The sequence below is a fragment of the Nematolebias whitei genome, chromosome 2, assembly GCF_014905685.2.
Source record: "Nematolebias whitei isolate Nwh7 chromosome 2, NemWhi1, whole genome shotgun sequence".
Lineage (NCBI taxonomy): Eukaryota > Metazoa > Chordata > Actinopteri > Cyprinodontiformes > Rivulidae > Nematolebias > Nematolebias whitei.
In genome coordinates, this window is record NC_056499.1 from 16886864 (window position 1) to 16910169 (window position 23306).

The 23306-nt window shown below is 37.8% G+C and overlaps 2 protein-coding genes across 2 annotated transcripts; both read right to left on the reverse strand.

The window, feature by feature from the left end:
• Nucleotides 1-2623: 2623 nt before the first annotated feature.
• On the reverse strand, nt 2624-9849 carry prrg4 (proline rich Gla (G-carboxyglutamic acid) 4 (transmembrane)). The gene is made up of 6 exons (XM_037697465.1): nt 9607-9849; nt 9337-9500; nt 9184-9211; nt 7610-7751; nt 3712-3906; nt 2624-3599 (listed from the first exon to the last, which is right to left on the reverse strand). Exons 1-6 carry the CDS (start codon nt 9698-9700, stop codon nt 3572-3574), a joined length of 651 nt encoding a protein of 216 aa, XP_037553393.1. The 5' UTR covers nt 9701-9849; the 3' UTR covers nt 2624-3571.
• Nucleotides 9850-14180: 4331 nt separating this feature from the next.
• On the reverse strand, nt 14181-22075 carry eif3m (eukaryotic translation initiation factor 3, subunit M). The gene is made up of 11 exons (XM_037697471.1): nt 21940-22075; nt 21152-21284; nt 20750-20888; nt 20529-20652; nt 20287-20381; nt 19155-19238; nt 18979-19078; nt 18439-18520; nt 17890-18033; nt 16417-16477; nt 14181-14427 (listed from the first exon to the last, which is right to left on the reverse strand). The coding sequence occupies exons 1-11, from the start codon at nt 21979-21981 to the stop codon at nt 14304-14306; spliced, it is 1128 nt and encodes a 375-aa protein (XP_037553399.1). The 5' UTR covers nt 21982-22075; the 3' UTR covers nt 14181-14303.
• Between the last annotated feature and the right edge of the window lie 1231 nt (nt 22076-23306).

The following is a 23306-nucleotide window of genomic DNA, read 5'->3' on the forward strand; positions in this document are numbered from 1 at the left end:
TAGACTAACGTAGAAGAGCATTCTTTAATAAATAGTGGGGTGAAATAAGATTGTTGAGGCAGACATGACCTATTATTTTCAGGAAGCTCTGAAAAGAAGAAGGGGAAGGCAGTGCCTGATGACGTACCAGTGGAGGTTTGGAAATGTCTTGGAGAGGTGGCAGTGAGGTTTTTGACTCAAATATTCAATGGTATATTTGAGGGTGAGAAAATGCCTGATGAATGGAGAAGTGGTGTGCTGGTGCCCATTTTTAAGAACAAGGGTGATATACAGAGTTGTAGCAACTACAGGGGAATTAAGATGATGAGCCACACGAAGATCTAAGAGAGAGTTGTGGAAGCTAGACTTAGACAAGAGGTGACTGTGAGCAGCAGTATGGTTTCATGCCAAGAAAGAGCACCACAGATGCCATCTTTGTTTTGAGAATGCTGATGGAGAAGTACAGAAAGGGTCAGAAAGAACTTTATTGTGGATTTAGAAAAAGCATACGACAGGAAAACGAGGGAGGTGGTGTGGCATTGCACGAGGAAATCTGGAGTGGCAAAGAAGTATATTAAACTGGTACATGACATGTATGAGGACAGCAGGACAGTGATGAGATGTGCTGTAGAAGTGACAGATAGTCAAGGTGGAGGTGGGAGTGCATCAAGGATCCGCTCTGAGCCCCTTCTTGTTTGCTCTGGTGATGGACTGACTAACAGATGAAGTCAGGCAGGAGTCCCCATGGACTATGATATTTGCAGATGACATTGTGATCTGTGGGGAGAGCAGGGAACAGGTGGAAGAGAACTTGGAGAGGTGGAGGTATGCACTTGAAAGAAGAGGAATCAAAGTCAGCTGTAGTAAGACAGAGTGAGATGGAGGATGACGACTCGCTGTGGTGACTCCTGAAGAGGGAAAGGCCAAAATAAGATTTCACCAGGTGCTTAAGAGAATCATTTCTCATTTACAAATGTGACCTAGCCAAGAAAAAACATATATACCTTGTACAGAACCATGCATGAAAATAATAAATCTAAGGATAAACATATACATGAAAAATTACGAGTGAACAAAATATGATTATAGAATAATTAATTCATGCGCCAAAGTGAACATTTATTCTTTCTTTTAAAATTAACATCAGTTGGAAGTTTAGGCTTAAAATTAATTACCGTTAAAGATGTCAAGTTGTGAGTTTACAAGTTTTTTGTAGGATGAGTTAAAAATAATTGAAGTTTGAAAAGTAATGTGTTTAAGAAGTAATAATAATAATAAAAAAAATCTAACAACCAACACAGAGCCTGAAAGATTCATCATTCTTCAGCTGATACTATAAGACAAGTCTTCACCTATTTAGGGATCACCTTAGTATTAAAGTATTACAGTATTTTCTAAAACTTTTATCCCCGTTTCTTTTACATATTTGTTTTTACAAATTGTTGAAATAAGTTGTTTTTGTGATGGGCTGCTGGTACACAAAAGTGCCAAAAGATTTAAACTAAAACGGATTAGAGCCGGAATAAAAACATGATAAAAACAGGGGAAAAAAAAAAACATTCAGAAAGCAATTCTAGCTGTTCAATAAAACAGCTTATTGGCAACTTGAAATGTTGCTTTTATGCCAGTAGTTCAATCTTTTATCACATCTATGTAAGAGTGTATAAAACTTACAAAGAAAACTTTAAATAATGGTTTTCTTAAACTGCTAAAAAAGAAAAAAAAAATCACTATAATGCCACTTTAATTGTTGATGTGACGTATATGTGCTGCTGATTATCAGGCTGCTCATCTCATGCTGCTGCATTCATTAATACCCATCTGCTCACCACAGACTCATGTTCAGGCTGCTGTTGACATGCCATATTGTTTTGCATCATTAGTGTTTAGCGTAGATCTTCTTTCAGCATACCGTTTGGTGTATATCTTAGTTTATATCTTAGATCCTTATACACTGTTTCCTTTTACACTTTATATTTTGCCATTTTTGGATGTAACTGGCACCCTAAGTACATAATTTCGTTCCACCTCATGTACCACGTGATGGAAATGACAAACTTGACTTGAAAATAAATAGAACTTAACAATAGTTCTGCTTTAATTATGTTTTGCAACACTTAATAGAATCCCAAATTCTCACTCTTTTTAAATCTAACAGACCATTCTGGTTCAATGAAACCAGTGAGAATTTAGTGAATAATTCCTACAACAAAATATCCATTCAAGCTACAGCTTTTGTGTTAGATGCATGTTTCAGTTCATGAAAGGGTGTAGTTTTATATCTTCAGTAAAATACAATTCCAAAAGTTAAAAAAAACAACAACGTAAAACAGCTTATATGATCACAGTTCATTTAATAATTCATAACAGACACCGAATGGAAAAATAAAGGACTTTGTATATAAGTACACACAACATAACACCAAATACTGTAGCAGCAAGAAAATATGCACATTTCAAAGACGAAAAGTAAAGATGCCTATGTGAAAATAAACAGTGAAACCCACTAAACCTAAGAAAACCAGAGCAAAAAAAAAAAAAAAACATTTTGCACTTCATTTAGATTTACCTTCAAGTAAATGAAACCAGCTTTTGTTAACATCTTTTCTTGTAAGGGAACAAATGTACATGTCAGTCTGCCTCCATCACAGCAACCAATACAGCTGTGCTGTGGTATTAAATCTTCACATTATCTTTGGTTTTGCTGTATATGCTTATATAAAACACCTGTAAAGCCCAAATAGTGTTACAGCAAGCTAAAGCTCCCACTATAAACAAATTCAGGTTTTTTTTACATATTCAAAAACAACAACCTACATCAAATGTATTGCAAAGTGTATCCAGCAGAATTACAAGGTATTTAAGACAAAAAGAGAAAGAAGTTTTAAATAAGACACAAACTGGAGAGACAAAACTTCAAACATTACCATATATTTAAGATAAAAGCTAGTTTCCGTTTACTGTAGGGCTGAAAGATCCACAGCTGCTTAAGTTTCACTGCAAACCCTTGGATGTTTTTATTATTAATTGTAAAGAATTGCTCTTTTCACTGATTAAAAAAAAAAAAATTACATCCAAACATTATCAATAGAACTTTGATGATTCTTACCTATTTGTATCTTACATTCTAGAGGAAGACAAAAATGTTTCAGGAGCACAATCGGTTAAAAGGAAAATATTTTAAAAGGGAAACAGACAACCTGCCAAGAACATGGGGTTTAGAGATTTAACGGGCAAGAACATCCAAAGCCGAACCAAACACACCCAAAGTTTTCAAGATGTCTCCAGACTTTGAATCTCATTCAGAATCTGTGGAGGAAAAACTGTTGGCAAAGACTCCCGCCAGTCTAAAAAACCAGTAGATCCTACAAAGGTGGTCCAAAATCCTTAATTCCAAGTGATCCTTTAAGATATCTAAAATAGTTTAACACCTTCTTCTGTTATGTAAAAAAAATAATTTAAAATCTTGAAACAGGGTTAGATTATTGATGTAGAAAAGCATCATTCAAAATCTTGTCAAAATGGAAAACAAAAATAAAAGCGTATACAACATAAAGCTGAAAACTATTTCATTTGGACTTGTCTGAAGATCCTATATCCGAACACTCCCAGGTCTTGAGCTAAAACCAAAAGATAAAAGGTTCTGATCAGAAAATGTAATTTATCCAAGTGGCTCATTTGGATTAATAAAACATGACTGGTAAAGTCATTCAGAATACAGGTGCATATTACCCAGGATAAGGAGGAGGCGGTGCGTCATGCGGTCCGTTTCCTGAGATTGCCTCAAAATATGAAGGTAGACCAGGGGGGGGTACTTCCTCCAGAGGAGGGGGAGATGCCGAAGGAAGCACAGGCTGTCTGGAGACCTCTTCTAACCTTTGCATTATTAGAGAAGCGTTGCTCCTTCTGGGACGCCCCTGAATGGAACTGTGAGGGGAGAGACCACGTTACCATTTTGTCATTCACTATATGACCAAATTGATGCATTTAGGTACAAAACAGAACTATTGGAAGTTAATTTGCTCTGTTCCAGAGTTTGATTCATTCCCCCGGCACAAACCAAGTAATATTGTATATGCTGTTCAATGCCAGGAGGACAGTGGTCAGTTTGTGTCTTCTCGGACTGATGAAGTCCTTTGGATGAAGGATGAAATGTCTCAGCACAAAAAGAAACCGTCCAGATGACCTGGCTGAACATTGTTGGATTTTTACCTGGATTACTGAGCATGAACTTTGATGTTTTGAACCACAGAAAGCATCTCATCACCAGCAAACATTTTTTTTCTTTCCACTAGGGCTAGGTAATATGGACCAAAATTAATACCTCAGTAGATGAATTATACGATATCTCGATATTTTTCTTTCCATAAAGTAATAAAAATATATTTGAGTCAAAGCTTAGTCCCAGTTGTCACACGGGCACCTTTATTAACAAACAGCTGTAATTGTACAAAAGAAATGCCTGAAAAATAAAATAAAGTTTTATTTCTGCATAACAGAACCAAAAATACAGCTGTGCACTTGAAAAGTAAACAGAACACATCCAGAGCAAACATAATGAAAGGCTGACTTGCTCTTTAACAAAAAACTTTGACTCTAATGAAGTATATTCATTCAACCTTTATTAACAAAGCTGTTAGAAAGTGCACAGTGTTGTGTAGTTGCTTGTTTACCGAGCTCGGTTCTGTTTGGTTATGGCTTGTTTCTGAATTTCATGGTTCCTATGCTCTTGAATGCACCGTGGCTGTTCCGATGCTAGTGAACGCACCGCTCTTTGTAAAGTGCTGCGTGCTGTGCGTTGGAGATTTTTTTCTCCTGACACCGACAACGCCTTGCTGTTTGAGTTTCTGTTTGTGTAAACACCAGAAGGAACAACAAGAAAGAAGGTATTTGTGTGTAAATACCAGAAGAAACACAGCAAATAAATCACTCTAAACTGGATATCTTCTCCGTGGTTTTTAATGAGAAGGCAACTTCTTTGCCACTCAGTTAATTTAATGGAGACCACCAAACTCTCCTTTGTAGCAGCTACCCAGTCATTTTCACACCTATCAGGAAGATAAAGGGTGAAACGTCTCAGCAAAAAAAAAAAAAAAAGAAACCGTCCATACGACCTGACTGAACATTGTTAAACAGTGATCAGTTATACAACATGGAAACTAAACAGCCACTGGACAAAACGATGGCCCAGCACAGAAGAGTAATCAGTCCAGGACTCTGCGGTCTACACTCATCTGCAGGCCAGCGGTCACTCTTTCAGGGATGAAGATGTGCACATCCTTGATAGAGAGGGACGATGGTTTGAGAAAGGAGTGAAAGAAGCAGTGTTGCCAGAGCTTGTTATAGAAACAAGCAACCAGCTCTATGAAAACAAGCCCAACTGGCAACCCACCACATTGTGTAAAACAGAGGCCATTTTTAAACAGTATAAACATACATTTATTATGGCATTACACATAAACAACAGCAAAATTATTCTAAACACTTTGAATAACATACTTTTAAGCTCCGATTAAAAAATACATTATGCACATGTAATTTTTTTTCTACATATTTTAAAAAACAAAACATCCTGACATCTGTGTGAGCGGAGCCCCCAGTGGTCGGCCACAGTATGAGTTTTTGGGGTGTGCGGCCACAGACGTATTTGTACACGTCTATGTGTGCGCCTGTCGCTTCGCCAACTTGGGCAGGAGCGATAAATGGAAAACGGGAGCGTGGAAGGGACAAACGACCTACTACCACTCGTCTTTGTCTCCCCGCTCCACACAATAAAGCAAATCAACTAGTTTCACTCAGAAAGAACGTCAAGCCCAAATAAGCAACTTCACATTCAAAACAAGCCCAAAAAAACACAACCTGCAACTCACAAGATTTGCAAGCGACTTTTGAAAAAGAAAAAAAAAAAACAAGCCCAAAGTCGCTTATAATTAGCGGACTTAGCAACTATGGAAGGAAGCCATCTTTGTGAAGAGAACCCGCCCATCATTAAAAAGGGGCGGAGGCCTCCGTGTTCAACTGTCCCCCTCTTATAATCAGTGTTGCCAAGTCCGCTTATTATAAAGAGATTTGGGCTTTTTTTTCCCTAAAGTCGTTTGCAAATCTTGTGAGTCGCGGGTTGCAGTTTTTTGGGCTTGTTTTGAACGTGAAGTTGCTTATTTGGGCTTGACTTTATTTCCGAGTGAATCTAGTTGATCATCTCCCAGCTCTGCACAATAAAGCAAAAGACGAGTGGTAGTAGGTAGTTTGTCCCTTCCACGCCCCCGTTTCCTGTTCATCGCTTCCGCCCAAGTTGACAAGGCGACTTGAGGCGCACACTCAAACAAACACTCATACTGTGGCCAACCACTAGGGGGCTCCACTTACACGCAGATGTCAGGATGTTTTTTTTTTTAAATATGCAGAAAAAAATATGATTTGCATATTTGATACATATGCAAAATGCATTTTTTTTTAATCAGAGCTTAAAAGTATGTTATTCAAAGAGTTTAGCATTATTTTGCTGTTGTTTATATGTAATGCCATAATAAATGTATGTTTATACGGTTTAAAAATGGCCTCTGTAGGTGGGTTGCCAGTTGGGCTTGTTTTTGGCTTGTTTTCATAGAGCTGGTTGCTTGTTTCTATCGCGAGATCTGGCAACACTGCTTATAATGTTATTGCATCACTCAGCCCTCTGTGAATATCAAGCGACCATCAGGGCACTAACGATCAATTGTTAGGCTGATTGATGGTCCTCCTTTACTACTACTAGTTTTGTCCGTCACCAGAAAACAGGTTGATCCACCATGGGAAGGTGCTGCTTACAAGACTGATTTTGTTGCAGCGCCTCAGACTGAAGAAGTCTTTTGGATGAAAGATGAAACGTATCAACAAGAATCCATCCAGAGGACCTGACTTAACCTTGTTAGATATAAAAAGTATAGTTTTAGTCCATTGGTGCCCAATCCTGGTCCTTGAGGGCCACCATCCTGCAAGTTTTTGTGTTTTCTTTGCTCTTCAGCTGGTCTTCAAGTTCTGCAGAACCTGATTATCACTTATTCATTCAGATCAGGTGTCAAAGCAGAAAAATATCGAAAACAGGATGTGGCTCTCAAAGACCAGGATTTAGGAGCACTGTTTCAGTCATTCGAGTCATTTTAAAGAGCGTGTTGAATCAGAGAAACACTGTTCTTTATCCAAAAGCAATAAATGTGGAAATCTTCGGTATTTCTACGAGTGCATTCCTGTAGGCTCTAAAATGTCACATTTATAGCTAAATTATTTGTAGATTATTCAAATCCTTAAATTTAATTTCCTGGTCTTTTAGTATTCAGCTAAGCTCAGTCAGGTCCAGGAACAGAATGTGATGAGTCATATTTTTGACTGTATGTAAACACATGAAATACCTCATGACACTTTTTCTTGTAATTTGTTTTTTTTTTCGCCCGCTGTAGTTTCACTCCCACAGAGACCAACATCTGTAGAACATCTTGTGGTCAAATTATTTTCAGAGCATCGTATCTTTTCAAGTCTGAATCCACTTAACAAATCCATGTTTTTTCAACAAAGTTCAGGAAAAAGGACCAATAAAAAGACAATAAGTACCAGTACTCTTTGTTTTAAAAACAATATTCAACCTTTGACTCACCTTCCACGACTAAAGTTGCTCTTGTATTTGCCTTGACAGAAATACCAGATCATGATGGCAATGATCAAAACAGCCACAACAGCAGAAATGATTCCCACCAAAAGAGCCGTCACATCGACCCGAGACGAGCCATTAGCGTGATCTGTGGATCATCAGAAATTATGTTCAAACTATGTTTCATAATACGCTCCGGGCTACAAGCTACGAAATAATTATCACAGGAGGGATTTATTTTTTCACCTGAAATTTCAGAACAGTTTGGTTCCCTAACAGAAATCAAACAAAATAATAGACTCATTACTTCTGAAGAATGTTCCATTAGCTCTTCTAATTTCTATTTTTGAATAAATAAATAAATAAATCCCAACACTGACACACAAGTACTTACAGGCAAATATTTTAGCTTGTAAAGATGGAAAAAAAAAAAAAAAAAAAAAAAAAAAAAAACCCTGAAATGGTTTTCGTTCTTTTTTTCCTCCGCAGATCAATTAGGATAAATAATTGTGGAATCAATCATGAGTAAACACTGAAATCAATTTGTAATTTACATTCCCAAAACAAATATCCACAATAAATATGCAAACGAGTAAAATAATGAGCCGTTGCACCTGGCTGATTGAGAGGAAACGGCCCCGAGAGGAGAGCCGTCACTTTAAACAATGTAAGTTTATTAAACTGCCTAACAGATAATCATGGAAGACATCCAATGATCTGCAAAATTATTATTTTTCTTATTTCTGCTGCTCCCTTCTTCAGGAGTCGCCACAGCAAATTACCTTTAACGAAGACTTGGCAATTATTTTTACGCTGGATGTCCTTCCTGACGCAACCACAGAACACTGAGCTACCACAGCCCTCGGTGTGGAGCAGAGAGCTGCCATCTAGGGTGCCCGGGGGAGCAGATGGTGGGGGTTAAGGTCCTTGCTCAAGGGCCCAGACTGGGCAAATGAGGGTGGAGGCAACACATTTTGACGTTAACAGTGCGGGGAGTTGAACCAGTGACCTTCCAATAACAGACCCACCTTCTCTAACCTCTGCACCACCACTCCTCCAATGATCAGAGAATATAAAACTAAAGCAGCGAGATCGAGATGCAACATGTTTATGATGTGAAGTCGCATTGTTGGGTAAAACCAGCGCAGATGGCAACGGACATGAAATTTTGTTCCTTTTATGAACTCGGCAGATGATAAAGTGGATTTTAAAGACAATAATGCAGCTAGGTACAAATCAAGGCACATTTTAGTTGTTAAACTACTTTGCAACGCTTACCCTCTTTTTTTTTTCCCCTTACATATCAAAAAGTGTCCATTGGATCAAAACATACGCAAAGATGCGAAACAAGACAGATCAGAAGCTAAAATGATTAAAATTACACAATTTACGTTGAATGTTCAAAGCAGATGTACCCGACAGAAGTAGCAAAACAAGATGTAGAACTTTCCAAATCCTTGTGTGGTAATATAAGAAATAAATGCACTAATTCACTGCATAAATGTTAGTTTTATTAAGTAACTCTTTAACCACAATTATTATAATTTTTACTCCCTTTGTTTACATTAGTTCTCTCTTACCTTCTGTGTATTTCTTCCAAAAATCATCCTGTAAAAGATACAAGTCGTCAGTGAGATACAGTGACGCCGTGGTGGATTTATATTATATATATATATATATATATATATATATATATATATATAATTATTATATTCTATTTAAAGGTCACTTACAGTTTGAGGGATGTTTTCAAAGACCTCCCTTGCCTCCTCGTAGTTGCAGACCTCTTCATAACATTCTCTCTCCAGGTTTCCAGGAGTGAACATCTCGAAGTCGAAGCGATTGAACAGCAGGTGGCGACCCAGGAACGAGTTCGCGTCCCCTTCGTCAACAAACACTGCGCCACAGACACAAGTTATGAAACGTTTAGACGTGTAAGGAGAATTAGTCGGTGGAAAATATTAAGTTGTTAAAAAAAAAAGAAAAGAAGTAAAACTCCTAACCTTCTGTCTCTTCATGTTCGGAGAGTAGTTTCCGCAAACAGACCAGATGTCCGCCGCCCAGCAGTTGAAGGAAAACGAACAGAAACAAGAACATCTTTCTTTGGCACCTTCGCACCTAAACCACCTGTACGTGAACGTCACACGCGGCCGAGCACCATTTAAAGTTCGGTTCGCTCACTTTACCAGTCAAAGAAACCGACCTGAGCGCATTTCGTTCACGGCACCTGTGAGGAAAAGTGACGCGTAGCGAAGGGCAGAGTTCAGCAGCAGGAAAATGAAAGCTCCAGGGAGCGGCAGGCCAGGTGTGCGCAAACAGCCCTGGAATCAGACTCGATCAATCGATCCCGTTCACCTGGATCGATTCTTCTTCTTCCTCACTACTTTTAGTGTATTTTGTGTATTTATTTTGTCTTGTGGTTTTGTGTGTTTTGTGTCGTTTAAACGTGTTCAAATGTTTTATAAAATAAAATAAAAACGACGAGATGCGCAAGTTAGGTTGTTCAAAATAAAAGTGGATGCCAGGTGGCAGTAAATCTCCCAACAGAGAACACTTTTTATACCTTTTTATGTTACGTTTTCTTATATAGTATATTTAATTTTTAGTTTGTCTTTATTATTTTCCAAACAAATAACGTGAGAATATGTTTCATACCAAAGTGCTAAATTGTTCACTCCTCCTCAAGAGAAATAATTTTTAGACCTTTATTCACACACTAATCAGTTTTTTGAGATTAATTAATGGCTGCAACGCATAATTCAGAGCATCTTAAAGAATCAAATTATACTGCAAAAAATGAAAGAGCATGCACTAGAATGTATTTTCAAACATGAGGGATATGATGGGTGGAATTATGCAGTGGCCTTTGCATTTGGACACCAAGGCTTTTTACCATATTAGTAGCCATGACTTTAGTATTTTTTTCCCTTTCAGTGACACACATTCTTTCCATAACAGACTCTGACATCATGTTCTGATGGTAAATTTTCTGACACCTAAATCTCTGACCAATCTTGAAATTTGAGATTTACTGGAATTTAAAGGGCCCTCTTACTTTGTGACTCTTTAAAATGACAAATGCATCAGCTTGGCCTGGACATCCGAACCGCTTCGTGTCTTTCTCATGTTTTATGATGTCGTAATGCGATGCTATCTTTCGACATCTCTACGTCAAGTCTCGTAAAAGCTCTGGAGTCTCATCTACATTTCTCTCAGTATAGCTCAGGAGCTATGTATGGGGAAAGGTCATACAGTGAGTCTAGCATTATGTTACAGGTATTTGGAAACATGCACCTAATTTTATGGCAGCCTTTCGAGCTGCACAACACACAGTAGTAAATTCATTATGGTTAAAAAGAAGTAAACACCATTTTTTATATTAATGGTAATGTTTTAACCTTGATCTGTTGATTTGCTTCACAGTTTGAGAGATTCTGAGTTTATGTAAGGAAGCTGATGACGATGAACATTATCCTTCAGCCTGCTGGACGGTACTACTTGAAGAGCTCTTTGACTCTAATTCATCTCTGAAAACTATGGTAAATGGTAAATGGACTGCACTTATATAGCACTTTTCTAAATGCTCTTCCAGCTGTTTCTTACTCCTACCACATACTTTTACAAACTTTCATTGCTCTGCTCTAACTTTTTTGAAATGTGTCGCTGCCAAAAAAAAATTTCAAAATGACCTTTTTAATTTTCCAAAAATTATACAATTTCTTAGTTTTACCATTTATTACGTTTACTATGAGGTGTACAATTTGGGAGAATGAGATTTGCAAATGATTACATTCTGTTTTTATTGACATTTTACACAACATCACAATTTTTTTTTTGGAACTGAGTTGTACACAAATCAAACTGAAAACCTTTAGTAGGAAAAACATATAATATCTATAAGCACTGCTACCAAAGTCATGGCTTTTTGAGATAAATAATTCACATCAATATCTCTATGATGCAGTCTCTGCGCTGATTAAATGATTTTAATGTAAAATTCTAATATGAATTTTGAAATGATCTACACCAGTAGCTTAAAATGAGTAAATAAAAACAGGTTGTCACCCAAGCAGAAGCAGACCAGAACACTTCTGAAGAGAAAAGACATGAAATTACAAAAAAACATTATTAATTTGAGCACTCAGTTGCTCCTAAATATCCATTAGGGGCCTATTAAGCAGAACTGGCTTTATCTGACAATAACACAGTCCCCTGCAGCTTTTACTAGATAACCACAGTGTACTGTTTGTCTGAAACATCTTACATGACAGTAAACCCACAAAACTGTTATTTAAGAAGCAAGCTGGACAAATTAAAGGGGAGCTGAAAGGCTCCTGAAACATGCTGAGTTGGACGTTCTGCTCTGCGCTCCACCGTGCAGGTGGCTGTGATGAGGCTGCGCTCCTGAGAATGTGTTTTGTGATTTACACCCTCTGATAAGTTCGAGATGCTGCTCTGGACAGAAGTGAGCAGTGAGGCTGAGCAGACCACAATGGTTAGAGAAAACAAAACAGCTAAAGCAGTGAACACTGTCAGTGCCAGACTGACATTGTTCCACTTACAAAAATATGGGCAGAAGGGGATACATTTGTAACTTTTATTGTAAAATAAATCAATAAGCTTGGCAGATTAAGGACTGGGGATCCAGGGAATCTGCATTTTGTCAGTTTGCGCTGATCAATGTCAGGAGGAAACTCCAGAAAAACAAACAAATAAACAAACAAACAAACAAAAAACAACTTTTACATTCAAGTCCCAGATTATATTTTGTTAAATGTTAACACTACAACTTTTTGGATGGCTGCTAGAAAACAGACTCCCCTGCTTAAAAAGCAACTCTTTTATTGGATCTGCAGAGGCCAAACTGAAAATTTTAGTTTTCACTGTATTGTAAATGTTAAATGGACATATAGCATCTTTCTATCTTATCAAGACACTCAACATGCTTTACACTCCAATCTGTGGCCTAATTTACCCATACAGCACTCTACTAGATCTCTACAAAGCTAATTGTACAAATCATCCTAAAAAGACTAATCAGTGCTTTATCACATTCTTTTTTTTTTCATTTATCCTTTATTTATACAGGTAGTGTCATTGAGTCACACAAACTTATTTTCAAGAGAGACCTGTTTTGGGGAGCAAATGGTGGGGGGTTAAGGGCCTTGCTCAGGGGCCTATGGGGTGAATGAGGGTGGAGGCAGGTGTGGGTGCTTTATCTTTTCCACCCACATTTTGATGTCGACGGTATCGGGAGTTGAACTTGTGACTTTCTGATCACAGGCCCATCTTCTCTAACCACTGCTTCAGTGTCTTGCCCAGGGACACTTGGGCATGTGACAGGTAGTGGATTTGAACCCCCGACTCTTACATTGGAAGACGACTGCTCTAACCACTCAGCCACAGCCGCCCTGTGTAAGTTATGTAGTGAGCTTGATTAAAAATCATTTAAGTGTAATGAACAGCCCAGATATGCCCAGCTCGACACCTTTTGTTACTTAGAGTACATTTTTTGTTTTTATATTTCTTCCATTTACTTTTTCATTTTATATGATATAGCTGTTGTCTGTACCTCATCTGTGTTCTTTGATTAAAACAGGTTTTTCTTACGAATGAGTCCTCGTGTCTCCATGAGACTAACCTGTATAAATAAAGGTTGACTGAATTTCACTGTATAAATGATTAAAGAAAAGTCTCCTTTAAATGAAAGTAGCCAATTTGTTGACTGTGATTGACATTTTAGAAAGAACAGCTGTAATGTGCTGAGAAAACCTCAGTTAGTGGATGCAGGAGCAGCTCAAACGTCTTACCCCAGCAGTTTCCCCAAGTCAGTGAGACAACCGTGACTGAATACTGACTGCAACAGATTAGTAGCTTGGATCATTATTACAGATAAGTGAGACATGTCAGCAAACATTGCTTCTGTGCTTTGTTTTGATCCGTGACGTTTCACAGGGAGGACTCAACCGAAAAGAGGCAATTCATCTTTTAGCTAATTTCGTCAAGCGTTACAGACTTTAAGACAAGTTATATTTCATCTACTTAAAAATCTGTAATGCTATACTTTATAGTATGTTATAAACTTGCTACAGTAATTGTACAGTGGTATACAATAAGTTGACCTTTTAATGTGCTAATAAACAAGTCTGAAAATGCAGAAGTCCTCGTTTCTCTACATTTCAGGAGCAGTAAGAGACGGTGAGTAATGCTGGCTGCAGATGGTTTGAAGCCATGAGCAGACAGCACTCCATGTTGAAACTACAGTAACACAGATCTGAGTGCAGCAGGAGAGGGTCACCTCAAGTTCACACAAGTTGTCAGATATGCGTTCCTGACAAAGTGACCCTCGTGCTGAAGATGATTTCTCACCCCCCCCCCCCCCACTACCCCCAAGTCACAGTTCATCCATTACTGGAACATTGGGTTAACTAAAAGCAGATGTTAAGAGCTGCTGGAAAACAATCGTTTTCTAAAAAGAGCCATTATGCCATTTATATTTTTTATGTAATGCTCAGTTTTGAAATATATTTCAACACACACACACACACACACACACACACACACAAAACAACCTTGGTAATCTTCACCGTTCTTTTATTTGATAGATATAAAAACTGATTTGATGTTTTCAGTCTGAGAATGTGGAAAGCAGTAAAGAGTTGAGCGTCGCGCAGCTTTGACAGGTGGGCTTTGGGAGGAATCATGCAGAAGGAGACAGGGTTTGCAGGCTGGTCTTGACTGTAGCGAGGTTTGCCTTCCAGGAGCTGAGGCTGTCGTACAGCTGCTGCCACTGCTGCTTGCCAAAGGTGCGGTGCGTGCTGTGGCTGAGGGAACGGAGACAAATTCAAGGTCAAGTCACATCTTACACAAAAACAAGTCCAACAATATCATTAACGACAGGAAATTGCTTCAGTTCAAACAGTTAATCTTTCTATCAGGACAGTCATAAGAATGGAAAATGTTTCGTTTGAAGAAACAATATCAGCAATAATACTTTTATTAGATTATTTACGGAAGACCTCTGACAGAATTAATACTGAAAACAGGAACCAGACCAGATTCAGGAATACAGAACAATTTATCATATTTTTTTGCTGTTTAAGTCACACCTTTTTGCATAAATTTGCATGTCCTGCGACCTATATACCAAAGCGATTCATGTACATTTTTCCCCCCATCTTTATAACCCAATTTTTGCCTGAGATCTGACAATTTCATTCATTCCTGTATAAATGTTGAATTGAATTGTGACATGGAACATATTGAACACTACCATTTTCAGCCACTAGAGGGCCCTCTATCAATATGGCAATATTGTCTCATCAATAGGTAAAAGTGGTTATTAATGAGACACTTGGCTTGCCATACAAAGCCACCTTTCGCTGTGCCGCCCAGGCAAAATGCAGCTGATTTGACCATCAAAGTGCATTTATTAAGGAAAAGTTAGACTGAGATACATCTTTGGTATAATTTCAAGCAAACAAATAATTGTTTTTAAGTGTTAATCTTGTTAAATTCTTGTTAAAGTCCTCCCATGCACGCTCCCGCAGCTGCCATTTGGCAGCCAATAGATTTTTGGCACAACACCGGGTGGTCAGTGGAGACGCATAACAAACGCGTTAGCGGTGACGCATAATAGATGCAACTTATATGGTGAAGCGACATATTTATGTTCTTTTCCACTTTATTAGACATATTTGGACTGAAGCGACTTATACGGCGGTGCAACGTGTACGGCGGCAAGTACGGTACTTTAATTCTGTCAGTCTATTTAAATCAAAGTAAAAGACTGCATGAGCAAGAATCTCTTCATCAAGAAAAGCCAACGCCTTAAGAAAACATTTCTATTTATTTATTCTATTATTAGTTTTAATCCTGCTTATTTTCTAGATCATAACCTTTACAAGCCAAAACAAAGAACAAGTACAGTAAAATAAGTTTATTCGTGATTAAACTAAGCAATATGCCTTAATAAAAGTGTATAAATTAGAATTTAGAACAATCCATCACAACACAAAAAATGTATGTAAAAATGACTAAAAGGAAAATGGGATTAATGCAGGGACATGCACGTTTTATAAAAACGGTTTCCTGTTAATCGTTAAGCACTTACAACAATTCTCTGGTTTCAAATAGAAAAACTTTGGCTTAGTTCAAAACAGGGCATTTTCTGCAGAAATCTTATTCTTTGAGCTTTTCTTCTCGTGTGAATTATTTTTTTTTGAGATCCAGCAACAGATTTCGGATCATGTCTGACAAAAAAAAGATCATTATAAAACATGGAGCTGGCAACTCTGACTAATACATTATGGAAAAGATTCCAGCTTTAGCTTTCTCAAACAGATGATGTGATATTTAATTCTAAATTTTTTAAAGCATTTATTCTACCAAATCACTGAAACGGTTAGTTTTTGTTACCACCGTCTCCAACGCAAACTACTTGATTTGTTTTCAATAGTTTTACATTTCTTCTTCAAAATTTCTGCCTGTTTGTTTCACAAGTAGAAAGAAGGTTTTCTTCAGACGACTCCTCCATGAAAGTCATATCTGTGCAGGTGTGCACCAGTTACGAGTCTCATGAATTTTTCGAAGGTCGTTTGCGAACACGTTGTGCTTATCTAACATACGAACTGTCTTGTTTGACCTCGACCATTTCTGCTTTGTAGATATTTTTATCATCGACTTGTGTTTTTGGATGAACGTAGAGGAGTCAGTTTATGATACAAGTTGTAGCAACAAGCTTTGAAATACAGTACCTGAACTGAAGCCTTTATACAATGAGTCATTTCAAAGTATGAATCTTGTGCACTCACCTCACAACAACTTTTCTCTGTGTCTGGTCAATTTTGCAGTACACCATTTTAGTCCGAACAGCTAAAATAAACAAACAGAGAAAAGGTAGAAGTCAGTGGACTAACAGGTGCTGCACAGTTGAAGCTGTTCACACACGTGTCTGGCTAATAAAGACAAAAATAAATTGAATTTTAAAATAACACCTGAATAAAAATTCTAATCCATTTAATTTCTAAAATGCTAAATCACAAATGTAAACTTCTGTGCATGGTGGGCTGTTTTCCTGCTCAGAGCCTGAATATATTTAACTTGTACAAACTCCATTTCCAGAGACGTTCTTCTAAAACGCAACAAAAACTTGAGCGTTAGCCACATTTTAAATGTTTAGTTTTGCATGCTATTATTTTATTCTTTAAGCACAGTTAAATTTTGCCAGCTACCATGTTTAAAATGTATATTCTTAATTTATTTGATTGTGATTTTATATTTATTATTCTGTGATAGCGGTCAATTTCCCTTTACGACTGATTGTCCCAGCTAACATTTATAAAGGTTGTATCAATTGTAATCTTTAAAAAAAAAAATACAGAGCAAGACCAGTGAGCTAAGAAAAGTTCTCTTTTAATCAACTAGAGCTCTCACATTTCATCTGCTGCAGCAGGAAAAGTAGCCATCTTGCTCTAGAACTAATCTATCTTCATTCACACCTCCTACAACACATATCGAAGCCAACAATGGTCACCGTGTACAAAATACACTCACGTCAGGGGTAGTTAGTCTCTGACACTGCTGAATTACAATACTCCTATTATGTATTTTGGTGAAATCAAAATGTAGCCCACTATATGCAATTCTGCAGTACCAGCCTGTCGAGCCAAGCCTAATAACATCCATGTTCAAATCTGAGACGCAGCGTCAGTAGGGGGAGCTTGCAGCCTGCACAGAAGAGGAGAGTTGATGTACCAAAAATCATCTCCAGAGCAGAAGCCAGTCTGTCCCCCAGTGTTTCTCTGAATCATTACCGTGTTCTGCACCTCAGCTTATGTTGCCCAAAAACTACTGCATACGGTTAAAGTGCAGAAATGTGTGCAGGAGGACCTCTTACTATAATTTGCAGGATCCTGCAACACTGCCTGCACTGAGACTAGAGCTCTACAACACTGGTTTGTGCCTTTTACTGATAACTTGGATTTTCTTTTTAATCTTTTACAATAAAACTAACACCCACTTATGCAAATAAAGCTAAAACACCGACTCATGTGGCAATAAATCAGGTGTAGCTGTTCTGCTGACCATCTGAGATTCATATTTGCCGAGAGAACAGTCGTGCTTGTTGTGTACAGAGGTAATAAAAAAGGTGTCTTACTTGAAAAATGTAGTTTCAAGCTACGTTAGTAATTACAGCTCATTCATTATCCTCTTTCATGCACTATGTTGTGACATTATGAAAGTTTGAAGAGTCGACAGAGTTTAAAGGGGTGACATGTCTTTACCATCGATAACAAAAGCTTCGACATCATCAGCTCCGATCTGCAGCTCCTGTTGGATGGTGTCAAAGGAGATCTCCTTGAATTCCACCGCCATGCCCATGAACGTCAGCAGTCGCATCTTAGCCATGTTTTGCTCGTGAGAAAGGCCTGCAGAGTGATACGCAAGGATCATTGAGCACAGACCAGTCACAGTCAATTACCCTGCTCTCGGGGAGTTTCCCCTGCAATAATGACTTCTACATTTAGGAGCAGTCAGGGATTCTACTCAACACAAACACCTCTCTGTGTTGTCTATTTTCAGAGTCCACCCTGCAGGTTTTAATTGAATCTCCTTTTGTAGGCAGTGAAGAAAATACTGCTGACACAAACATTCTTGTACAGTGTCAACACAAGTAAAGATCAACTCCTTAGGCAACAAGACTCTCAGTTACACAGGAGGAAGAAAATGTGTCACACAGATAACTGCGTTCAACAATGTTCTTATTCATTCACTTATCCAAGTTTCTGTGTTTATGTTTGCTGAGATAAAAGTAACAATTTAAAGCTACTTACCCAGAGAATCAATAAAATCTTTGTTATTCTGGTAGAACTTCACATAGGATGCTAGTTTTGCACTCACAAAGATGGTTAATAGCTGAAAAGGCAGAATGACAAGACAAAAGTTATTAACAACCTGAATGATCCGTCAGATGGCTGTCAGATTACAACAAATGTAAAATTAAAATGAAAGGGATGGGATACATATCATAATGGCTTTCTTCTAACAGGCTTGTATTTCATATATTTACCATAATTATAAAGAGTCACTCTAAATAAACTGCATGCACTATATACACATTTTTAATCCAAATATGTTCAGTAGACAATGTACAAAACAATCATTCAAACTCATTAACTAGTCACTAAACCAATGCCTTTGAAACGTTTAACTAGATTTAATTTTAGGACTATGAAACACAATTATATTAAAATCAACATATGCATGTTTATTGTAAGTTAGAGTATTTTTTCATTTAAAAAAAATCTAAAACTGATGAAACCCAGGTAATTCTTGTTTATATTTAACTATGCAGAGCTTCTCTCATTGCTCACATCATGGATAAGTTCCCCCTCCAGAAAGCGGACAGGTTTCAGAGTGAGCAGGTGGTCAAACAGGAAGGTGTTGGGATCCTTGAGCGCACGAACAATGCATCTAGACAAGATAAAACACACATATGATATGCAAGAAGAAGGAACACTGATTCAAATGACAAATGTGTCCACTTTACCTGTGGGCATCAACGCGTGCTTGTGAAGCATTGTCTTCTGTGTAACTTCCGAGCAGCTCCACCATCACTTTCGCTGCAGCATCGCTGTAAAATAAAAAAATTAATGGCTGAAAACATGCCAGTGTGTATGCATAAAAGTGGTCTAAACACAAGTCATCCACAGAGAAAAATACATACTGTGTGCATAACAACATTATTAGACTAACTGTTACAAACCTAGAAGTCAAATCACTTCAGAGCAGTTGTTAAATGCAGTATTTTCCATTTGAGGCAGCTGGCTAAAGTAAAGCCAATTCTTTCTCAGAGGCATTTCTAAACAGTAATCCACACCTTTGTTACCACTTGGCTGGATTACTGTAAAACACTTTAAAAAAGGAATCAGCAATTTGTGTCTCAGCTTCAGAGGGTACAGAATGCTGCTGCATGTCTAACTGGCACAAGAAAGTTTGACATTTCCACTATTTTAGCCTCCCTGCTCTGGGTAAATACATTTTAAGGATTCATTTAAAAATGATTTTATTTGCTTTTAAAGCTCTTAAAGGTTTGCCCCACCTCATTTGTCTAAGCTGCTACATCCCTACACACCATGTCGATCCCTCAGGTCAGCTGAGCAGCTGCTCCTGAGTGCGATGAAGACGAAGCATAAGCTCAGAGGAGACCGTGCGTTTGCTGTGATGGCTACTAAACTGTGGAATTCAATTTCAATTTTCAATTCAACCTTTATTTATACAAGTTAGTCTCATTGAGCCTCGAGGACTCATTTACAAGAGAGACCAGTTTTAAACAAAGAACACAGATGACAACAGTAGACAATCATTAAAAAAAAGCATACAAAATGAAAAGTAAATGGAAGAATAAATGGAAGGGAATGACTTTCCCTTGAACATCAAACAGGCCTCTTCCCTGTCTGTTTTTAAATCTCTTCTTAAAATCCATCTGTCCTCCCTGGCCTTTGACACCATCTGAGATGCTGACTTTTAAGTTAACAGTTTTTAATTGTTATGTGCTCTATAAATAAAGCTGGTACGGCATTAGACAAGAAATAATACATAAAAAAAACAAAAAAAAAACTGAGTTTAACTTTCCGTATGAGTTTAAACTAAAGTATGCATGAGATCCTCTGTGCAGTTACCTTTTCTTGCAGTCAACCAATGCTTCATATACCAGCCTCAAAAGAGTGTGCTTCTTCTCTATGTTCAGGTTCCAATCAACGATCCACTTACGCACCTGATTAAAGCACAAACAAGGATCAGTTATGGTGTTTGTTGTTACCGTTTAGAAAGCAAAGCTGGCATCAGATGTAAACGCCTCTACAAATCAAACCAATAATATGAACTATGAAACAGGCACGTTTAATTTTGGTCATGAATTTACCTGGTCGAGGTCAGTGGGGATGTAGGAAATGGCATTACAGGCAGCTGCCACCTTAATGAGGCTGCAGAAAACGGTATATCTTACTGGAGTGTTCTCATCCATGCCATGGAACAGGTTACTCAGCCTGAAACCACAACAGAAAACCATTAATCAAATAGAAACACAGAATCACTTATTTATTTATAGTTATTTGCTTTGAAAGACTGGAAGAGAAAACTCACAGCTGCAATCTGAGCGAAGGCCTCTCTCCTTCACGGAACTTCACCAGTTTCTCACAGAGACTTTCGATGAGCGCCTCTTGTTTCTCCGTCTCCAGGATCAACAGCAAAGACACAATGCTGTTCATTACACTCTCAACGTCTGCAAAGACAGGCAAGCACAAAAGATAAACTACAACCCACTGCAGGCAGTTTTAGTGTATTGCATAAAAAAATTGTTATATTTACCATCCTTTTAATGAGACCACAAGTGGTATTTCAGAACTTTTTGTTAAAATAATTTATTTTATATAAGCTAGCTTAAGAATTCCCATAAACTTCTAATTGAATCAATTGGAGCTGGCTGATACAGAATATCATCAGTTAATATTTGTATACAACGCAGGAGCATTCTTTATCACCCACCTTTATCATCATCTTTGAGGCAGACATCGCATGCCTCAATGATCTGAGCCAGATCAACATGAAGTCCACCTTCAGAGTTCTCCTCTGAGATATCGGCTCCTTTGGACTTGATGTAGGCTCTCAGCTCTGAAGCCTGTAATGTGAAATTATTCATGTAAGGCTTAAATGAACCCAAACCCGCTCATAGAATGTACACGGACAAGGACTCCAACTTCAACATTGGCTAGAAGTTACATAAAGGGGAAAAAATATACATCAATATACAATAATTTGTATCCCCCTATAAATAACATTAGAATATGTTTAATTTTAGAATGTTTTTAAATGGGTTAGCAAAGCTTTTTAAAGTTTTGACATTTTTAACTTGTGTTGTTTTTTAGGAGCCAGACGTCAAAAACAAATCTTCATTTCGTTGAATGTTATGAACAATAAAGTTGAATTGAAAAGAATCTAGTAAATAGCTAAAATAAATAAATAAATCAGCATTTCAACAAAACAAGTCATTCACTGCTTCTTATCTCCAAAACTGTGCACTGTAAGTGAGCCGCAGTGGTATTAAAAACTTGGAAAATATCATGTTAACTATGTTGAATCTAATATTCTTTTGGATTTTTTATTTTTATTCATTGTTATATGTTGTTATTATGTAGCTAGCGAGGTTAGCATTCATTGCTACCCTCGCGTTTAGACAGACGTTAGCTAATAAGCTAAGTTATATAGCTTAGAAACGTCATTTTGCGACTAATATCGCAGATCTGTAATAAAATATTTTGTTGTGTCTGACAAACCTGGTCTTCTTCTGTTATATCAATAAATGCTGGAACGCTCATTTTTGGTGATTTAGTGAGCCCAGATGATGAATTCCACGCTCCTACCAAAGCGGAGATGCGAGCGGAAAAGAAAGCGCAGCGACACCGGTTACGTTTTCACTTCCGGGTTAAGTTCTTAAAGCGACAGTAGCCTGAACTGTAGTTATGACGCTTGAAGAGGTTTATGATTGATGCTGTTTTTGTGAACTATATTTCGACACAGTTCGTCATTTAGTTTATCATTGTAAACTAGATATTTTAGGGACAGATGTACAACATCAGGAACGGCAGAAAACTGCACACCCGTTGCAAAATACCTACTGAGCATGCATCAGGATACTGTCCAACAATATTCAGTCAGGTCATCTGGACGGTTTCTTTTTTTTGTTTTTTTTTTTTTTTTTTGCTGAGACGTTTCGTCCTTCATCTAAAAAAACGTCATTGATCCGAGGAGCCACAATAAACTCAGTCCCACAAGCAGCACACTCACTTAGTGGGCCAACCAGTTTGATGGTGGTAAGATGGTTTCTGGAGCCCGGCCTCTCTCCTGTTGACTCCTCTGAGGCAGTCATAGCCAAAGTGGTTCAAAACATCAAAGTTCATGCTCAATAATCCAGGTAAAAAAATCAACAATTTTAAAACAGGTCATCTGGACGGTTTATTTCTTTTTTTCTTTCTTTTATTCTTTCTGCGTTTTTTTTAAACGTGTTGTCCTTTATCCAAAGGACTTCATCAATCCGAGGAGAAAAAAGAAAATAAACTTTCCAATGACCAAACTTAACATTGTTGGATTTTTTTTTACCTGGATTATCGAGCATGAACTTTGAGACTTTATATTGTGTTTCAAGGATAAAGACACGGTGGACAAAAATGACTTCACCTATACTTTATCCAACTTCTGTTGCTCCCGGGGAATTGTTATATTCATAATAAGAGATGGACTTACTCCAAACCAAACATTATCAACAGCTTTTGCTGTAAATTTAGTTTAAAAAAATTTCTCGACTTTGTGATTTTGTATTATATTAATTCCATACTCGTATTCATATAAGTACATTTTCTCTACATTTTAGTTTGCAATATTTAAGCACAGGGGCAGCACGGTGGATCAGTTGGTAGAGCTGCTACCTCGCAGTGAGCGGGTTACCCTGGTTCAAATCCCGGTCTGGGGTGCTTTCCGGGTGGAGTTTGCATGTTCTGTCCGTGCATGCGTGGGTTTTCTCCGGGTACTCCGGTTTCCTGCACAGACCAAAAACATGCATGTTAGGTTGATGGGTAACTCTAAATTGTTACTAGGTGTGAGTGAGAGAGTGAATGGTTGTTTGTCTTGTTTGTCTCTATGTGTC